At 38.1% G+C, this 15,510-nt stretch overlaps 1 protein-coding gene across 3 annotated transcripts; it reads right to left on the bottom strand.

Annotated features, from left to right (window-relative positions):
• Positions 1 to 802: 802 nt before the first annotated feature.
• On the bottom strand, positions 803 to 15,505 carry TMEM267 (transmembrane protein 267). Of its 3 annotated transcripts, none has more exons than XM_042028398.1 (5): positions 15,348 to 15,505; positions 13,134 to 13,319; positions 12,702 to 12,745; positions 11,223 to 11,610; positions 803 to 4,609 (listed from the first exon to the last, which is right to left on the bottom strand). In XM_042028398.1, the coding sequence occupies exons 4-5, from the start codon at positions 11,532 to 11,534 to the stop codon at positions 4,274 to 4,276; spliced, it is 648 nt and encodes a 215-aa protein (XP_041884332.1). In that variant the 5' UTR covers positions 11,535 to 11,610; positions 12,702 to 12,745; positions 13,134 to 13,319; positions 15,348 to 15,505; the 3' UTR covers positions 803 to 4,273. The 3 variants fall into 3 exon arrangements, with proteins under 3 accessions (XP_041884332.1, XP_041884334.1, XP_041884333.1); XM_042028400.1 differs by lacking the exon at positions 15,348 to 15,505 and adding an exon at positions 15,244 to 15,266; XM_042028399.1 differs by lacking the exon at positions 15,348 to 15,505 and adding an exon at positions 13,599 to 15,177.
• Between the last annotated feature and the right edge of the window lie 5 nt (positions 15,506 to 15,510).

Genomic DNA, 15,510 nt, shown 5'->3' with positions numbered 1-15,510 from the left:
GATGCATTTCATCAGTTAGCTTTGTACTGACAGTGATGGAATAAAAATACATGTGTCCAAAATTAACTATGTACTAACATTTCCTTCAGACTGAATTTTAACCCCTTCTCTCTCTTTCTGGAACTTTATTTCCATTAGCAAAGGAAATTTCTTCTCATAGTAAGTCAGTATCAGTGGCCTGCAGTAAAAATTACTTCAGTTTAATTCAAACTTAGCATTATTTTCCTTGGGACATGGCATCAATTATGAATAATTCACTTACCAATACCTTATTAAGGGCACATGATAATGTACTGCACTGTAGAAATAAGTGATGCCAGCAGTCAGGTGAAAATACAGACTACATTTTAAACTAGAACACAAAGTGATAGGAAACATGTTCACGCATTCTGTTAAGGCCACTAGGGAATTAGGAGAATTTTATCTTATTTCTCCAGGACTGGGGAGAAGAAACAGTCTAACATTTTTCTTCTAACTTGGCAGCTATTAGTACCTACTTTTTATGGCAGCAATCCGTTAAAGCAAGAAAAAAGAGCAGCACAGTTCTAACAAAGTAAGTCAGAAAAACCTTACACTTTCTTCAACTTTTTAAGTTCAACTTGAAAATACATGGAAAATGTTTAGACTCGCGTATTATTAAAAGAATCACTGAAATACCTAATATTTTAGTGATATCTATCATATATTGTGCACAACATCAATACCTTGACTTTGCAAACCATGTTTTGTGTCATTCACATGCTTTTTTGTATTTTACATTTACCCTTTATAGTAATGCATGCAGTAAAGCACGAAGTCATTATATTTTTAGTACCTTGATTTATTATTGTCATGGTTTTGCTACACATGGCAGGTATCAATGCATAGTTGGAAACATCAGTGAATTTGAAATCCTGGTAAGGAATTGTTGGACAATTCACCTGTAGCAGGCAGGTGTTGGGTGAGGAAGTGTAGCAGGATGCTCTGCCTGGAGGGGACTAAAACAGCTCGAATAATGCCCTGTTTGCAAAGCTATCAGTGGTGAATGCAGGAGGGGGCTGTCCTGGTGCTTTTGGTGCTGAATAATGCTGAAACCAGCCTGCCTCATCAATCCCAGAGTTCGACACACCTGATAGAGAGGTGAAGCTGTGGCAGACCTGGTAAAGTACTGGATAAAGCAACAAACAAGTGGTACTACTACTACTACTACTAATTTATTTACAGATGCTGAGCTTACACAGCTGGCCTGGAAACATATGGCCCACTCCCACTTTTTAACGAGTTGGGAGAGTCTTCCAACAATCCCCTTTCTGGAACTTGTGTGGAGATTCCTTCCTTGAGTTGGGATGTGCCTCAAGGTTATCCCTCGAAGCTGAGAGAAAGAGATTTGCCCACACTCATTGGTATGGGTGAGTAACATCAATCTCTACTACATAATTTCTTTTGCTACCTTTGCTATAATTGCTTCAATATTGCTTCAAAAATAGTGGACTGAACTAGACTAGCAGTTAGAACTACCTATACTGTGTAGTAAATAATTCTGATTAAGATCTTTTAGTCTCATCAGTATCATAATAAATAATTTATTTTTATATAAATATCTCTGGTTTGTCATCCTTAATCCTGTGGGACAAAGCTGTGAAAAGGTTCAATAATACCTATGTAATCCATTAACATAAACCATTGACAGAGTCCAGGGCTAAGGCTGGATCCAGCTGCACCCAGAGGCCTCTGTGGGGAGTTTAGAAAGCAAGAGGGTCCTGTCTGTGCCTTGTGACTCAACAGGAGGGCTTCTCTATAAACTCTGTAGCTCCCACTCTGCCCACGACACACAGGCTGAAACAGACACCTAACTTCTCCTTTGTACCCTACTCTGGCTACCCACAAATTACAGCAGTACATGCAGCGTGTCAGTTTACCTTGAAAAGTGGCTGATGGCCTCAGCAAAAGCTGCCTAAATGTGAGGCTGAGGTGTGAGACCACCATATCTGTCTGGTGGGAAAGAAGTCATGAGGTACAAAGTACTTGCTACTTTCCTTAATATGTATCTGAGTGGGGTTCACCTATTGCTGAGTTAGAACTGGTATAAGAACAAGGCCAGAAAAAACAGTGTTTCAAAATACAGCTCAAAGTTACTGTAAAAGCTCACACAGAAATATCTAGAAACAAAGAGAATGAAACTATGTAGTTTTAAACTACTGAAGATGTACCCATTAACTGATCCTTAAACATATCTAGAACAGTACAGTAATGATCTTAAGGACTGTGGGTGGACATGCAGTTACCAGAAACACTACAGCTACAGTCTAAAACTGAGAAAGTGTAATTCTACACTTTGTTCCTATATACATTTCCCTTTGCACGAAATCTGGATAAAGCACAAAATTATACAAATATTATACCATGAAACAAGAATACAGAAGATTTTCTAAATGGGCTTTGGTGTTCACCCCTTGCACAAAATTTATTCATTATTGGCATTTCATAGCCTGTAGTTTAAAATACAGGCTAGAAGTAAATGAATGAGCAATGCTGCCCTTGTAAACCATCATGCCTTTAGATAAAAGACAGTTTTGATCTGAGGGCTCTAAAGCAAGACATTTCTTACACTGTTTCTGGAAAACCCTAAGGGACAGAAACCCACAGCACGAGGATAACCCTCTAAGGAATGTTTTGCTCTTCCAATCTTCTTTCCAAGAAAGAAACTTTTTATTCATTTTATAAAAAAGGCTAGACAGGCCCACTGTACTATCAGACAAGTTTGCATTGGTATACATTTCTAACATGAAGAACAGACAGGGCAGAGACTATTCTTGGAAAGTCACATTTTAAAGAGGTGAAACACTTTCTGTAACTAGCATAGAAAGCTGCAAAGAGCCTTAAGTATTCTGCAGCCACAGAAAGTTTCTGGTACTCATTAAGGCAGGCATCCCAGTTAATAATTTATCTTTTTTTAAACTTTATCCTAATATACATTTAATAATGTAAATGTACACATCCCATAAACCCTTGCACCCCTTGGTAACCTAATTTAAGCACATGCTACCCTATACATGCAATTCCATAAAAATTATCCCCTTTGACAGCTATTCACCACAAGCTGGAGTAGTTAAGGCCCCATCTCTTTAATGGGAAATGAATAAAAAATTTTAAAATTATTAATAGACATTCTCAGCTTGTACACCATACACTACACAAGTCTAGACAATCTTGTCTAGTTAGACAAGACCAGACAACTTTTAGTTTGGGACTCAGATTTCTGAGACATGTCTGTAAATGAAAACTGAATAGTCCATAGTGCAAATTATTACCTCATAAACCTGCAGCATAATAACACTTTTCCTTAAGGAACTTATTTATGAGGAAATTTCTATTTATGTATAATAATAATAATGCATTTTATTTTACAGTTATGAGGATGATACTGCACTTAATGGAAAATGCTTTACTGAGTAGTAATGTCTTTAAACAAACTTGTATTATGAGCAATTTTTATTTCCTTGTGTCTCCCTGAATCTTCACATAATCCTTAAATATTTACTAAAATTCCAAATTAAATAGTATTCATAATTACTGTATTTTAAAAAATTAAACAATTTGGCCAACACACCATAATACTATAATCAAACTGTCTACTCCTTTCTAATTTTGAAGCTAGTAATCATCTGCAAATTTAGTACCAAGCAACTACAGGGGAATATAGAATTTAGTAAAACTCTGTGATTGCAGGTTCAAAGAGGTGTGGATAGACAGTGTGAAATACAGGCAGTATTTCTTTTAAAATGGTTGAATACAAGAGTCCAGTAGGACTCCTAACATATAAATAAATTTAAAAGGCTAATTGAGGGTTTTTTTAGAAGTATCCTCAGTAATACTTAGCATTTATATAGAACTTCTCACTTTTAAAGTGCTATACAAATACTATCTAGATGAAATGTATTCTCTAAAGGCAGAATACAAATCCAAGTGAATGGTGATCAAATGAATGGCACCATGACAGCAAAATGCAATGTAATTACTACATAGACAAACTAAGTACTTTATAAATCAGCTTGCTAGGCATGAACTATCATGGAAGACCACACACTTTACAAGGGGAATGTACAGACATAAAATTATTGTCATTCATTAAATAGGTTCTATGACCACAAGGAATTGACACAAGAGCTGTAATTGGCTCCAAAACCTTAAAATGCCTAATTCAGAAGGTGTAGGAAACATAAGGAAACCCTTCAGTGATAGACAGGCAGGTTATTTCCAGTGCTAGCATAAACCACCTTTAAAGTCACTATTCCTATACATCAATGTGGATTCCATGTTTTATGGACATTAATTCTCTAGTGCCCGTTAAATACATAATAAATGAACATAGATGAGGTAAAGATGCTGTAATTGCCACATACAGCCAGTATGGCAAGGGAGGAGTTTTTCCAAATGGGCAGATCCAGAGGCCATGACGAATCCCATCACGGACGTGATGAGAAGTCCAGGATATGAACAACATCCAGGGAAGAAAGCACCATGAGTCCTTAAGCCTGAAAAGCTGCATGATAAACTTTAATGTCAGAGCCACCACGGGAATCACAGTAGAACAATGAAGAAGTGGTCTCCGTGGAAGAGTCAGAGCAGCCTGCAGAAGAGAAAAATATTATTACCAATGGCTACAATTGTGACAAGAGAAAAAAAGCAAAAAGTTTCATGAGTGTCTACAGGTGTTCTGTCAGGTGACTAAGTGGAAGCAGAAAGAAAAACATACTGTTCCTTTCCATTGCAATTAATTTTAAACCAATTTTATGCATGAGAGTTGTGTGCTGCCCTGTCTCTCTACTGTATGATATGAATCATGCATCCTCCTAAGTACTATCAACACCAAGACAGGGAAGGAGAGGGATGAGGCATCCTATTTGTCATATAGTCATGTGGTATGCAAGGACTTGTATAATCTGCTGCACTAATTATATGTATTTAATTTCAAGATAATTAAAAGGAAAACAACCACGCAATACACTTGAAATATTTAATATGTTTTATTTGAAATAAATAATGTGCTTTCATGGCATTTACCTTCAAAAATACCACCTGTATTTTACTAGAGTTGTCACTTGTAATGTTGTTTCAGTTGCACAGTGTTTAAAACAGAACAATAATTTTTAACAGGACAAAAATATAATCAAACTTACATGTATTCTGATCACCTTGAGACAGTATTCTTCATGGACAGGCAAAACAAAGTTCATAAGCCAACATCTGAAACATTTGTGACTGGGCTTTTTGTCTCAACAACCTGTTTAACAGTAACTCACTTGAAAGCCTGACATTGATTTTAATCAGGTGAATGTCTAGCTAGTGAGATTAGATTTACCCATTTTAAGAAGTGATAATGTCAATTTAATATATGTATTTGAGAAAATATTCTGTGGGTGTACTCAGTAGCAACTATACCAGCACCACAAATTCAAACACAGCAAAAAACCCGTAATGGTATTCTGGATTTCTATTTGACAAATCAGTAGATTCTTGTGTCTGTAAGCACAGAAGAAACAACAGCACAATGCTAAAAGATCTACAGAAGTGCTGATACAATATTCATTGGCTCAATTCAGATACTGGTAAACATTTGGAAAGACTGTTAACAGGCACCAGAGATACAACGTGACGGTGTTGTCTGTTTGCTGTGTTGAACACATCCCTCACGGCACCTACTGCAGGAAGTAAACAAAGCATCTCTAACCTGTTCATTCTTCTGTTGTGTTAATCCTTGCAGGATTCAACACCAAGAGGGCCTGGCAATGAGACTCTGGAACAGTTTCATCAAGTTCATGCATAATTTAGATAACTGCATGGAACCCTATCTTCTCTGCAAGGAAACTTAACTAGCCTTAGCCAGTTAACACAGAGATGGGAAGGTATGGACTACCTTGAAATGTAACAGCTCATGCTTTAAACCAAAGCCAACATTAAAAGGCCTGCAGAAAGTTTTGCTCTATTAGCTTCCTACCACATGCTTGTCCATGACTGTCCTGATCAAGTAATGGCGACACAAACTGGGTCACAAACTGTCTCAACAATTTTTAAGTCTAATGTTGTGGACCCAATTCATTTAAGTTGGTGCAAAAGGTGTATTTTCTCCAACTTCAGTTCTGTTTCACACAAGCAGGTTGTTTGTGGGGTATGCCCAGCCCCTGCCCTGGAGGGATGTCTGCTGAGATAAGGAGAGTGCCTAAACCTCCCAGCAGAGCTCCCCTGGAAAGGCAGCCACTCTGCAGTTACGGTGAGAAGAAGACAAACCCAGAATCCTCTGGGGGACCCTACGCAGATCCTTTGTAACCCATTGGCCCTTACCCTCTGGCACCCACCCCCTGTATCCCTATAAAAGCTAGCCCCCTGCCCCTGCGAGGACAGAGAGCTGCCCGTCCCTGGCTCCCCTTCGCTGAACTAATAAAGCTCCCTCGTGCGGAACAGCTACATGAGCCTCTCGTCTCTCTCTGGTCTGGCCTGGAGGCTGCCCTGCAGAGCTGAGCTGAAATCAAGAGCAGACAATCACTGAAGAGCTGACAGCTTCTGCACGGGCCCTCCTGCCAGCAGCTGAGGGAAGACACCGGGCTTCGGGAAGACGATCTCTCTTGGGACCATCTCTCCGGACCGGTCACAGCTTCCTCGGTCAGAGATACTGACCCCTCACCAGCTGCCGTAATTGTTCACAGATTAAAGTAGAAAAATCTTGTGATGGTGAAATTGTTTTATCACCTGCCCTAGTCAGATTTTTGTTACTGTCAACAAGAGCCTCAAAAGTACATACTAACCTAATTTTGAAAAAACCTGGATAGTGATATGTTTCAGCAGATAATCTACTGACTGGTCTCTATTTCTGCATTTTGAAAAAAGCCAGTAGCAATGTCTAAATTAGTCTTTTCCCTCTGGCCTATTAAGGTTAGGTGCCAACAGCAACACTGTGAGTAAGGAAAATTTTAATGTTATTTATGTACACAGTTTATCAGTATTGGTGCCAAGGTGATGCTTAAATTCTTTTCATACAAATTTTAGATGGCAGGGTTGTTCATATAGCAAACCTGTGTGCTCAATTTTAGCAAGAGAAAGTCCTATTCTGTAATTGCAATACAGCCATAAAATTTCTGATATGCTGTTGCCCAAGGTCTGAGGGAAGAACAGCCTGCTTCCTGTTTTACATTCTATGACTGAAAGAACACTTACATCCTTGAGTTGCCAAGCCCTAGAGACAGACAGTTCTGTTTGATAATATAAGCTGCTATACTCTCTTTTTCCTAACAGGCAAATTTGTTTGCCTTTAGAGATCACCAGATCTTAAAAAAAAAAAAGGTACAAGCTTTTTCGCTTTAAACCTCCTGGAAAAAGCTGCAAACAGAATTTATTTGCAAATTACCTTTTCCATTTGCCTATGTGTTCAATCAGGTGAAGATCATCTTGAAGTTGCTGCTCCTCCAGCCTCTCTCACTACAATGAGCAGCTGGAGACAGGAGACAATAACTGCATGCAGGAGAACCCACGCAAATTATCTGCTGTAACGCTCATGGTGACACCCTGGATGTTATGTAACAACAGATGCTCCCTCACTCATACTCTGCGGTGCCTCACAAGCCTGAAGTCTTTAGTTTATACTAACATATGCAATGTAACATATATTATAGTAGTAATATTAACAATATAGTAACATATTAAATTCTATATTAATTGTGCTTGTGCGAAGTTTATTCTCCAGTTCTAGAAATGCTCCTGTGCAGCCCAGGTCAGTCATGGACAGCACATTTCCCAGCAGTGTTATGTATGTTTGCCACCGACTGCCTTTACTACACTTCTAGAATTTGGCGAGTCTTTAGTAGCAAGACAGCAATTTCTGCATGTCTGTTCTGCAACATGAGTGTCTGGGCTACAATCCTGGTGGAGTCGGGGAGCAGCCCATCATGTCATATCTGCACTCTTGACTGATGACAGGCTGTAGGAACTACCACCTTTAGATCTGTCAGTGAGACAGATTCTTCTACACTTACGTGCACAGTAAAAACTACATGGAACACAAAGAACTACAAATTCCAAGTATGAAGTCATTGTAGACTTCATACTGGTTGCAAAAATAATGTGGGCAAAAGGTCAGATCACATGGCACTTGGTACAGAAGTATTTATCAGAGCAAATATATAAATACCACAGGTGACTATTTACCCTGAATACTGCAGAAAAATAATCATGACCATGTAAAACAGACCAGTAGCCAAACAATCCAAGCACTGAGCTGTGTCAGCAGGAACAGAAGGAGGTGACTGGAGTAGTGTGAAGGTAGCAATTGGAGGTAGAACATAGCGCTGCCTTGTGCTGCATAAAAAGGTTACTCCATAAAAAATAATCCATCATCAGATTTAAAAGTGATGATAACGAGCTTTATAGGTAATTGTGTACAGTAATGTGAAAAATACTATTGGTACAAATTAGTAATAGTGGTGTGGTTACTTAATTAGACATACTAATTTATTAGTTACTTAGTAATGTGTTGCAAAAGCAGCAAACATGGTGGGCTCTTAAAGCAGGTAAGCTGAATCATGCAATTTAAAGATGAAGAAAGGCACTGTAACTACCAAATACATAGTAAAGAAGTATCCCACAAAGTAATAAATTACATAGGTGACAGCCTGAAATTATGCCATGAAACTGAGAGGCACATCATATTAAGCCAAGGAAAGAAAAATCACACATTACTATCAGATCTAGCTGGCCAGACAGCACACAGAAGAGAAGTTTATGGGGATTACATTACATCACAAACCAAAGGGACTCTGACGGCACTTCAAGAAGATGTAGAACCTGTAATACACTACTTTTTATTTTTAAAAGGACAGAAGCACTGTATTTTTGTGCCACTGAAAGGAATGAATCTATGGTATTTGGCTCAAATGAAGTCTCACCTAAAATACTAATCATGGTTTTGGACAGTACCCTTTAAAGGTAATTTAGGCAAAAAAGCAATACAGAGGGGAGGAGAAAAATAGTATGAGGTTTAGAAAACATAAATTTATTCTCCTAAGATATGTTTTTTTTTGAAAGTTATTTAGTTGAGAAGAGAGTTTTTGTAAAGAATACAACTTTGCAAGTTGTAATGATGTTTTTACTCTAAGAGTAAAGAGACCTACACTGGATTATTTCCTTTATTAGCCCAGTTAATATGTGGAAAGGAAAGGAATTGGTAGGCAATTCACTTTGAAAAAGCCTTTGGGCATCTTGTCTTCTCCTTACCTCAGCTAAGTACATTTGGCTACTAAAAGGGCTATGATTCTACCTGCTGTGTTTTGTGCTTCTGATTTGAAAAACAATTTTGGGGTGAGCACAGAAATAAGCTGTCTTTTGCAAAAAAACCTCAAAGAATAAGAAAACTAGATCTAACTGTCAACAACAATACTTTAGGCTGGATTAGAAAATGAAATGCTACCTGCTTGGGAACTGAAACAACAGTTACAAATTAAGTGACAAAATTATGAAAATTTACTTGGTTTCACATTGTAGGGATAGGCTAGGCTACACAAACATTCCCCATCATGAAACGTGTAAGTATATTTAACCTTGCCTCACTGCCAAGAGGCAGGTCACCTCCCAGTTCCATGGATATAATTTAATAGTCAACTTTTCAAACAGGCATCGGTGAAGTCTGACATCTAGTGGTCATAATTAAGAAAAATACTGGTAATCATCTCAAATGCATGAAAAAGCAGCAATAAAATGTTAATATTTTCTAATAGCTAGCTAATCATTTAATTACATTCAGTGATTTTAAAATAAGGAAAAACAAATGAGAATAATTAGAAATTTATATTCTATTCCATATTGTTATTCAGTAATAATATTATAGGACCCATTAATCAACCAAGCTAACCTTCCTTTTCTTTATATAGCTTTATAATTGTACAGTAAGTATTTCTCCATGGAGGAAGTACAGAAAAGAGGAGAACTACAGACTACCTAGGAAATAATGATGCCAGGCACCAGGACATGCTGGTGTCTGACTGTCCATGTGCCAAAGATGGACAGTGGTATCCTGGGCTGCATCAGGAACGTGGCCAGTAGGTCGAGGGACCTGATTCTTCCCTTTCTCCTCAGCCAAGAGGGGAAAACTGACGAAATGCACAAATAAAAGGCATCTTTTCTCTACAATAAATAGTGATACTGTAAACAAAAAATATTTTTCCATTGGAAATCTGATTTTTACATCTCAACTATAAGCAATATTTGCTTATCGCACTTAGACGTCACCGAAATATTTTTAAAAAATTGGTACACCATTTTTCTTCCTTACTTACATGAATATAAAGAACAGGATTTCCTTTCCCTTTCCCTTTCCCTTTCCCTTTCCCTTTCCCTTTCCCTTTCCCTTTCCCTTCCCTTTCCCTTCCCTTTCCCTCCTTTTCCCTTTCCCTTTCCCTTTCCCTTTCCTTTCCCCCTCTGTCCCTTCCATCCTTCCTCTTTGAGCTATATCAAAGTGCCCTATCAACAGTGTAATAGTATTATGAGCAAACTAGAGGAGGAAAACTACTGAAAAAGAGTGCCATAATCTGGTAATGTGAGAAACTGTCTCATAACAAGCAGTTCTGCAAATGGATGATGATCCATTCACTCCTTAACAGGAGCCAATTCACCTTTTTACTTTTATTAATAAGCCGATGCTTGCTTTCCTACTATTTTTTCACTTGTTTAAATTTTTTTTCAACCTGACTTTTTAAAGGTGACAGCTCACATATAGCTTGTTCATGGGAGAAATATTTAGGGCTGGCTAAAACTAATGTATTACTCAGAAACACTGATGAAATGAAATGGAAGCTTTATCATCTATGTTTCACATATTTCTACCCCACATTTCAGGTATTTCTAACCCTTACTGTAAAGAGAAATGGAATAATCCACTTCATCCACAGAAGTGTGCAAGGCAGCACTTAACTCTTTTAAGCTGGATAACAAAGCAACTATGTGATACACTTAGAATAGCATGTATATGTGCAAAACTCCTTTTTTTCCTTCTAAGTAGCAGAAACTTAACAGTAGATGTAAAATATTTTTATGGCTTTTAAAATCGCAACAACTGCATATAAACATAATTCTTGTATAGCTATTAAATGTATTTAATTAAATTATCAATGGAACTTTTTTTGTCTAGGACATGGTAGAAGAACAATGAAGTAAACAGTGATAATGAAATTTAACAAATTACCGATCTACTGACTTACCTTTAACGACAGGGATCCAGCAAGAAAGAAGTGGTCCACATCAATGACAGAGGCAAGGAAGCCAGCCAGGGTGACCTCACTGAAGTCACTTTTCTTCCTGAGTCCAATCACTATAGCCCAGGACCACATTCCCAGTATACCATGCACCGCATTATCAGATAAGGCTCGGAGCCAGTCATTTTGCTGAATGAAGGAAAACTGCAGAAGTCTGTCTGCCACAAAGCAGAATATTCCCAAACCTAGACTGGAAATAACTGAGGCTGTACTGAAAGTCTGGAGAAGAGCGTGGGCCTTTTCAGTCTCAGATGCCATGACAAAAATCAAGTCACAGCACACAAAATGTCATCAGGACACACACTGTGCATTGTCCTTTGTATCGTCAGCTGTTCTGTAAATATCACAGATCAGAAAGAAAATTATTAAACAAAGAAAATCCATTTGCACAAAGCATTTGCTATCACAGCTACCACTGGGCATTAAGAACCCAAATTCAGTGTTTGCATTTAACATTCCCAGGGAATTTTTTATGTCAATTAAGCTGATTTATTGACTTGAACACTACAGCTCTGAATTAAAACACCTGCCCTGTTTAATTAGAATCAGCATAAGTAACATGGAGAGCTCTAATTCCACTTACTGAAATGTTAAATATTACAAAATTACTTGAAATATATCTAGAATGATACACTGAATATGCTTCAAGATTCCTTCTGATCTTAAAGACATGACTTAATCCAATGAATACTTTACACTGTAATAATAAAAGAAGATTCAATTTGGAGGATTCTTAGGACTGATGCTGAAAATCCCAGACCTCTTCATACAATAACTGTTAAAACTGAGTTTTTAATCTATAATCCAAAGCACTATTTTAATCTACATTCTTTGCCAACATATGAATTATTCCCCTGGCACCCTCTCCTGAGCAACACCTTGTTTAGTTTGGAGACTGGAACATAGAATAAGCCTTAAGAAAACCAAACCTACTAAAACATCTTCCCTATTTATAATAAACACAAAGGCAACAATCATTTAGTCAACCAAAGTAACCAAAACCACCTCCTTACAGAGTAAAGCTACCTAAGGTTTCCTTAGCATGTGCTCCAGTAGAAAAGTCTGCTGTTACTTTTAGGACTTATCTATTGTCTGCCACATTACCCTCATAACTCTCCTCTTTTTGCAAGGTAAGTTCTAACTGTCCCAGCTGTTATGCTAGTCTTTTTGGGGAGCTGTAGGGACAGACCACAGTTTTAAAGCCTATATCCTGCCTAAAAATGGATTCTTCCCACGAGTTTGCCATTCTTGTGCAATACATTAAATCTTGACAACCCTTCTTTATTAGGTAAATCCTTAATCCGTAGGGACTTTTTTGAGTGTATTAGACTTCCTAAGCTGACACATAACAATTTATGATTTTAAACTGATTATTGATTATAAGTCTCACAAGTTGTGAGTGTTTCTTCCAGATTATTTACACACCTGCTTATTGTAGAATTATCCACAAGACAGAACTACTGGCATCTCTGTAGAAAAAAAAAAAAAAGCCCACTGAATCATTTATTTGGAAAACATTTAAAAAAGTAAAAGAGAAGAAATCATGAATAATACATGGCCTTTGCACAGAGATGAAAAAAGTGGGTCAAGTTTAGAGTCTGTTAACTGTGACTGTGCCTCTTCGGAATGAATGTGTAGAAACAAAGTATTTCCTGAAACAATGGAAGTGCTGTTTTCTGGCGGGTGACCTTCCAGTACACGGGACATTGATGAATAAATTCCATTTTAAGGAAAAAATGGCAATCTCGTCACAAATGTTTCTTCTATATAGCCATCATGTCAGATTGGATTTCATTTAAAATTACCATAAAAGCTGTGTAACAATCCAACCTGTGAAGAGGCGATGTAGCAACATACCTTTAAAAAGCACACCAGTATTCAGAATCAAACTTCCCCTGGGACTAGGAGAACATTTTTTTTCCCATTGCAGGTGTCTTACTCCAGTAGGAAATGTGGTCTATGCCTCAGTGTTGAGCCTCTGTGCTTTCTGAATCCAGTGTGCCCAGTCCAGTGCAGGAAATACCAAACACCATTTGTTCCATCCTAAATAAAACCAAACCAGGCACCAGTAAGCACTGATACTATGCAAAACAGCATACATGAAATATGAACAACAGTAAAACAATTCAGAAAGAATAAACATATATTTAACTAATTTGTAAAAAAAATATAATTGAGCTAAAGGCAACTTCAGCTAGCACTTTGAAGCTCTGTAAAAGAAAGCAGAAAAAAAGACCATAAAACAAGGTAAGAGCAGAAATAAAAATGGAACATGATAATAACTAAAAGATAATAAAATACAAAGTTCAAAAAGAACAGTACCAATGAGTAATTGCACTTCAACAGATAGAGCAATCCATTTTTACAGATTTCTTCTTGTGCCTGGAAGATTCCCACCTAATGAAACATTTATGAGTCCCATTCAGGGCTTTCTTTATTAATTCCACCCCATCACTCAGTGACCTTGGAATAGATAAAGAGAGATCTAGAAATTAATACAGCAACAGAAGTCTGTGTCAGTTCTGTATTAGGCTTATACTTTCACTACGGGTAGTATTAACATGTGTTCTTTGAGCCAGAATGAAGAACAGGCTGCAGAACTGGCTTCAGGTTGACTGCAGTCAAGAGCCATGTCCAACTGTTGTTTTTAAACAGCCTGTCTCAGCCTCCCTTTTAGACAAAAGTGAGTGCCACCTGTGCAAAAATCATATCACATTCCCAGGTACAACAGCATTACCTAGAAATATTCTGCAGATCAAGAGTGAAGTCAGACCGGAAAAAGCAAAACTGTGTTCAACCAAAATAATCTCTGAAATTACAAATTTTAATGTAAAACTAGAAACTTTTTTCCCGTGAAAAATGATGCTTTTCAGACTGTTTACAAAATATCACAATAAAGCCTAAATTTTCCAACATATAAATCTCAGAAAGCAGTTGTGGATCTTACATTCTTGTTAGAACAGGAAAGTGGGGAAAAATTCACACAAGAATGCTTAAAAACTGCTGTGTGGTCGGTCCAGTTAACATCCTGAAGGGAAGTTCTAGGTTGGTTTTACATAAAACACAACAGCTGATAGAGTAATCCTGCGTAGAGTTGTGGTTTCCCATGTCATTCTTACATGAGATAAAGAACTAAGCACAATCTCTGTCTATAGTCTCAAAACGCAATTTTGTGGATATGCTTAATTTAATTTAAGGATATCATCATGATAATTTTAATGAATGCATAGTTAACACTTTAAATTACTGACACAAGAAGATATTTAGATCAAAACTGTAAATATACTCTTGGGAAAACAGCTGACACTAAGAGGCCATGGTGTATGAGGAAAACAAAAATCCAGTGGCTAAAATTACCACATAGAAATATTGCCCGGCATAATTTTTGCCACAGTTTTGCCCAGTGTTTTCAGGTATGCAAATATGTATAGGAATTTAATGCATAAAATTACAGAATCACAGAATCAATTAGGTTGGACAAGATATCTGAGATCATCAGGTCCTACAACTGACCGCCACCTTGCCAAATAACAGAATTATGCATTCTACACAAGGAGTTAAAAGACTGTAATCCCTTACAACGCTATAATCTCCTAAACCCCTCATTATTTGATATTGGATGTTTATTTATATTAAAAACTGCATGGAGCAGAATTAAGACACCAGCTCAAACCTCTAGCATACGATCTCATGGAAAAGGAGATCCCAGCCTAAGACTACCGGTGAAGAACTGACCAGTGCCAGCATTTTTGGGTCAGGTACTTATAACACATTATTGGAGTGATAATGCAAATATTTTTGGGCCAGATAATTATAATGCATTGTTGTGGTGATCATGCAAATATTTTTAGTCCAGATATTTATAGTGCATTTTTGGGGTTGGAGAGGACAAAAGCCCAGAAGGAAGCGGTAGGATTTTACCAAGATGCTGAAGAACAAACTAAATGACACCGAACAGAAAATTAACCCGGAAACCCGAGATCGGCAGGAGCGTGAGGGGAAGCGCGGGGCCTCGGCGGGTGAGGGGCCCGGAGCCGCCGCCGCCCGCGCCCCGCCCGGCCCGGAGCCCACCTGAGTGCGGCCGCCGCCATCCGCCCTTCACCCCATGGGGTTCAGCCGCCCCGATCCCGGCCGCAGCAGCCTGGGAAGCACCTCAGGCAGAGGGCCAGGAAAAGCCACAGGGAGCCGGTTAGGAAGCATGCGTGGCCGCGGAGCAGGCTGGGACCCGGACCCG

Source organism: Corvus kubaryi, unplaced genomic scaffold (assembly GCF_017639235.1).
Source record: "Corvus kubaryi isolate FWS band 111438036 unplaced genomic scaffold, C.kubaryi_AGA036_p1.0 37308, whole genome shotgun sequence".
Lineage (NCBI taxonomy): Eukaryota > Metazoa > Chordata > Aves > Passeriformes > Corvidae > Corvus > Corvus kubaryi.
This window is presented reverse-complemented; position numbering and strand designations above follow the sequence as displayed.

Coding starts and splice junctions, on each gene's coding strand:
- TMEM267 (XM_042028398.1), bottom strand. CDS start 11,534: ATGGCATCTGAGACTGAAAAGGCCCACGCTCTTCTCCAGACTTTCAGT. Junction 4,610..11,222: donor CTGGATCCCTGTCGTTAAAG/GTAAGTCAGTAG, acceptor TCTCTTCTGCAG/GCTGCTCTGACTCTTCCACG.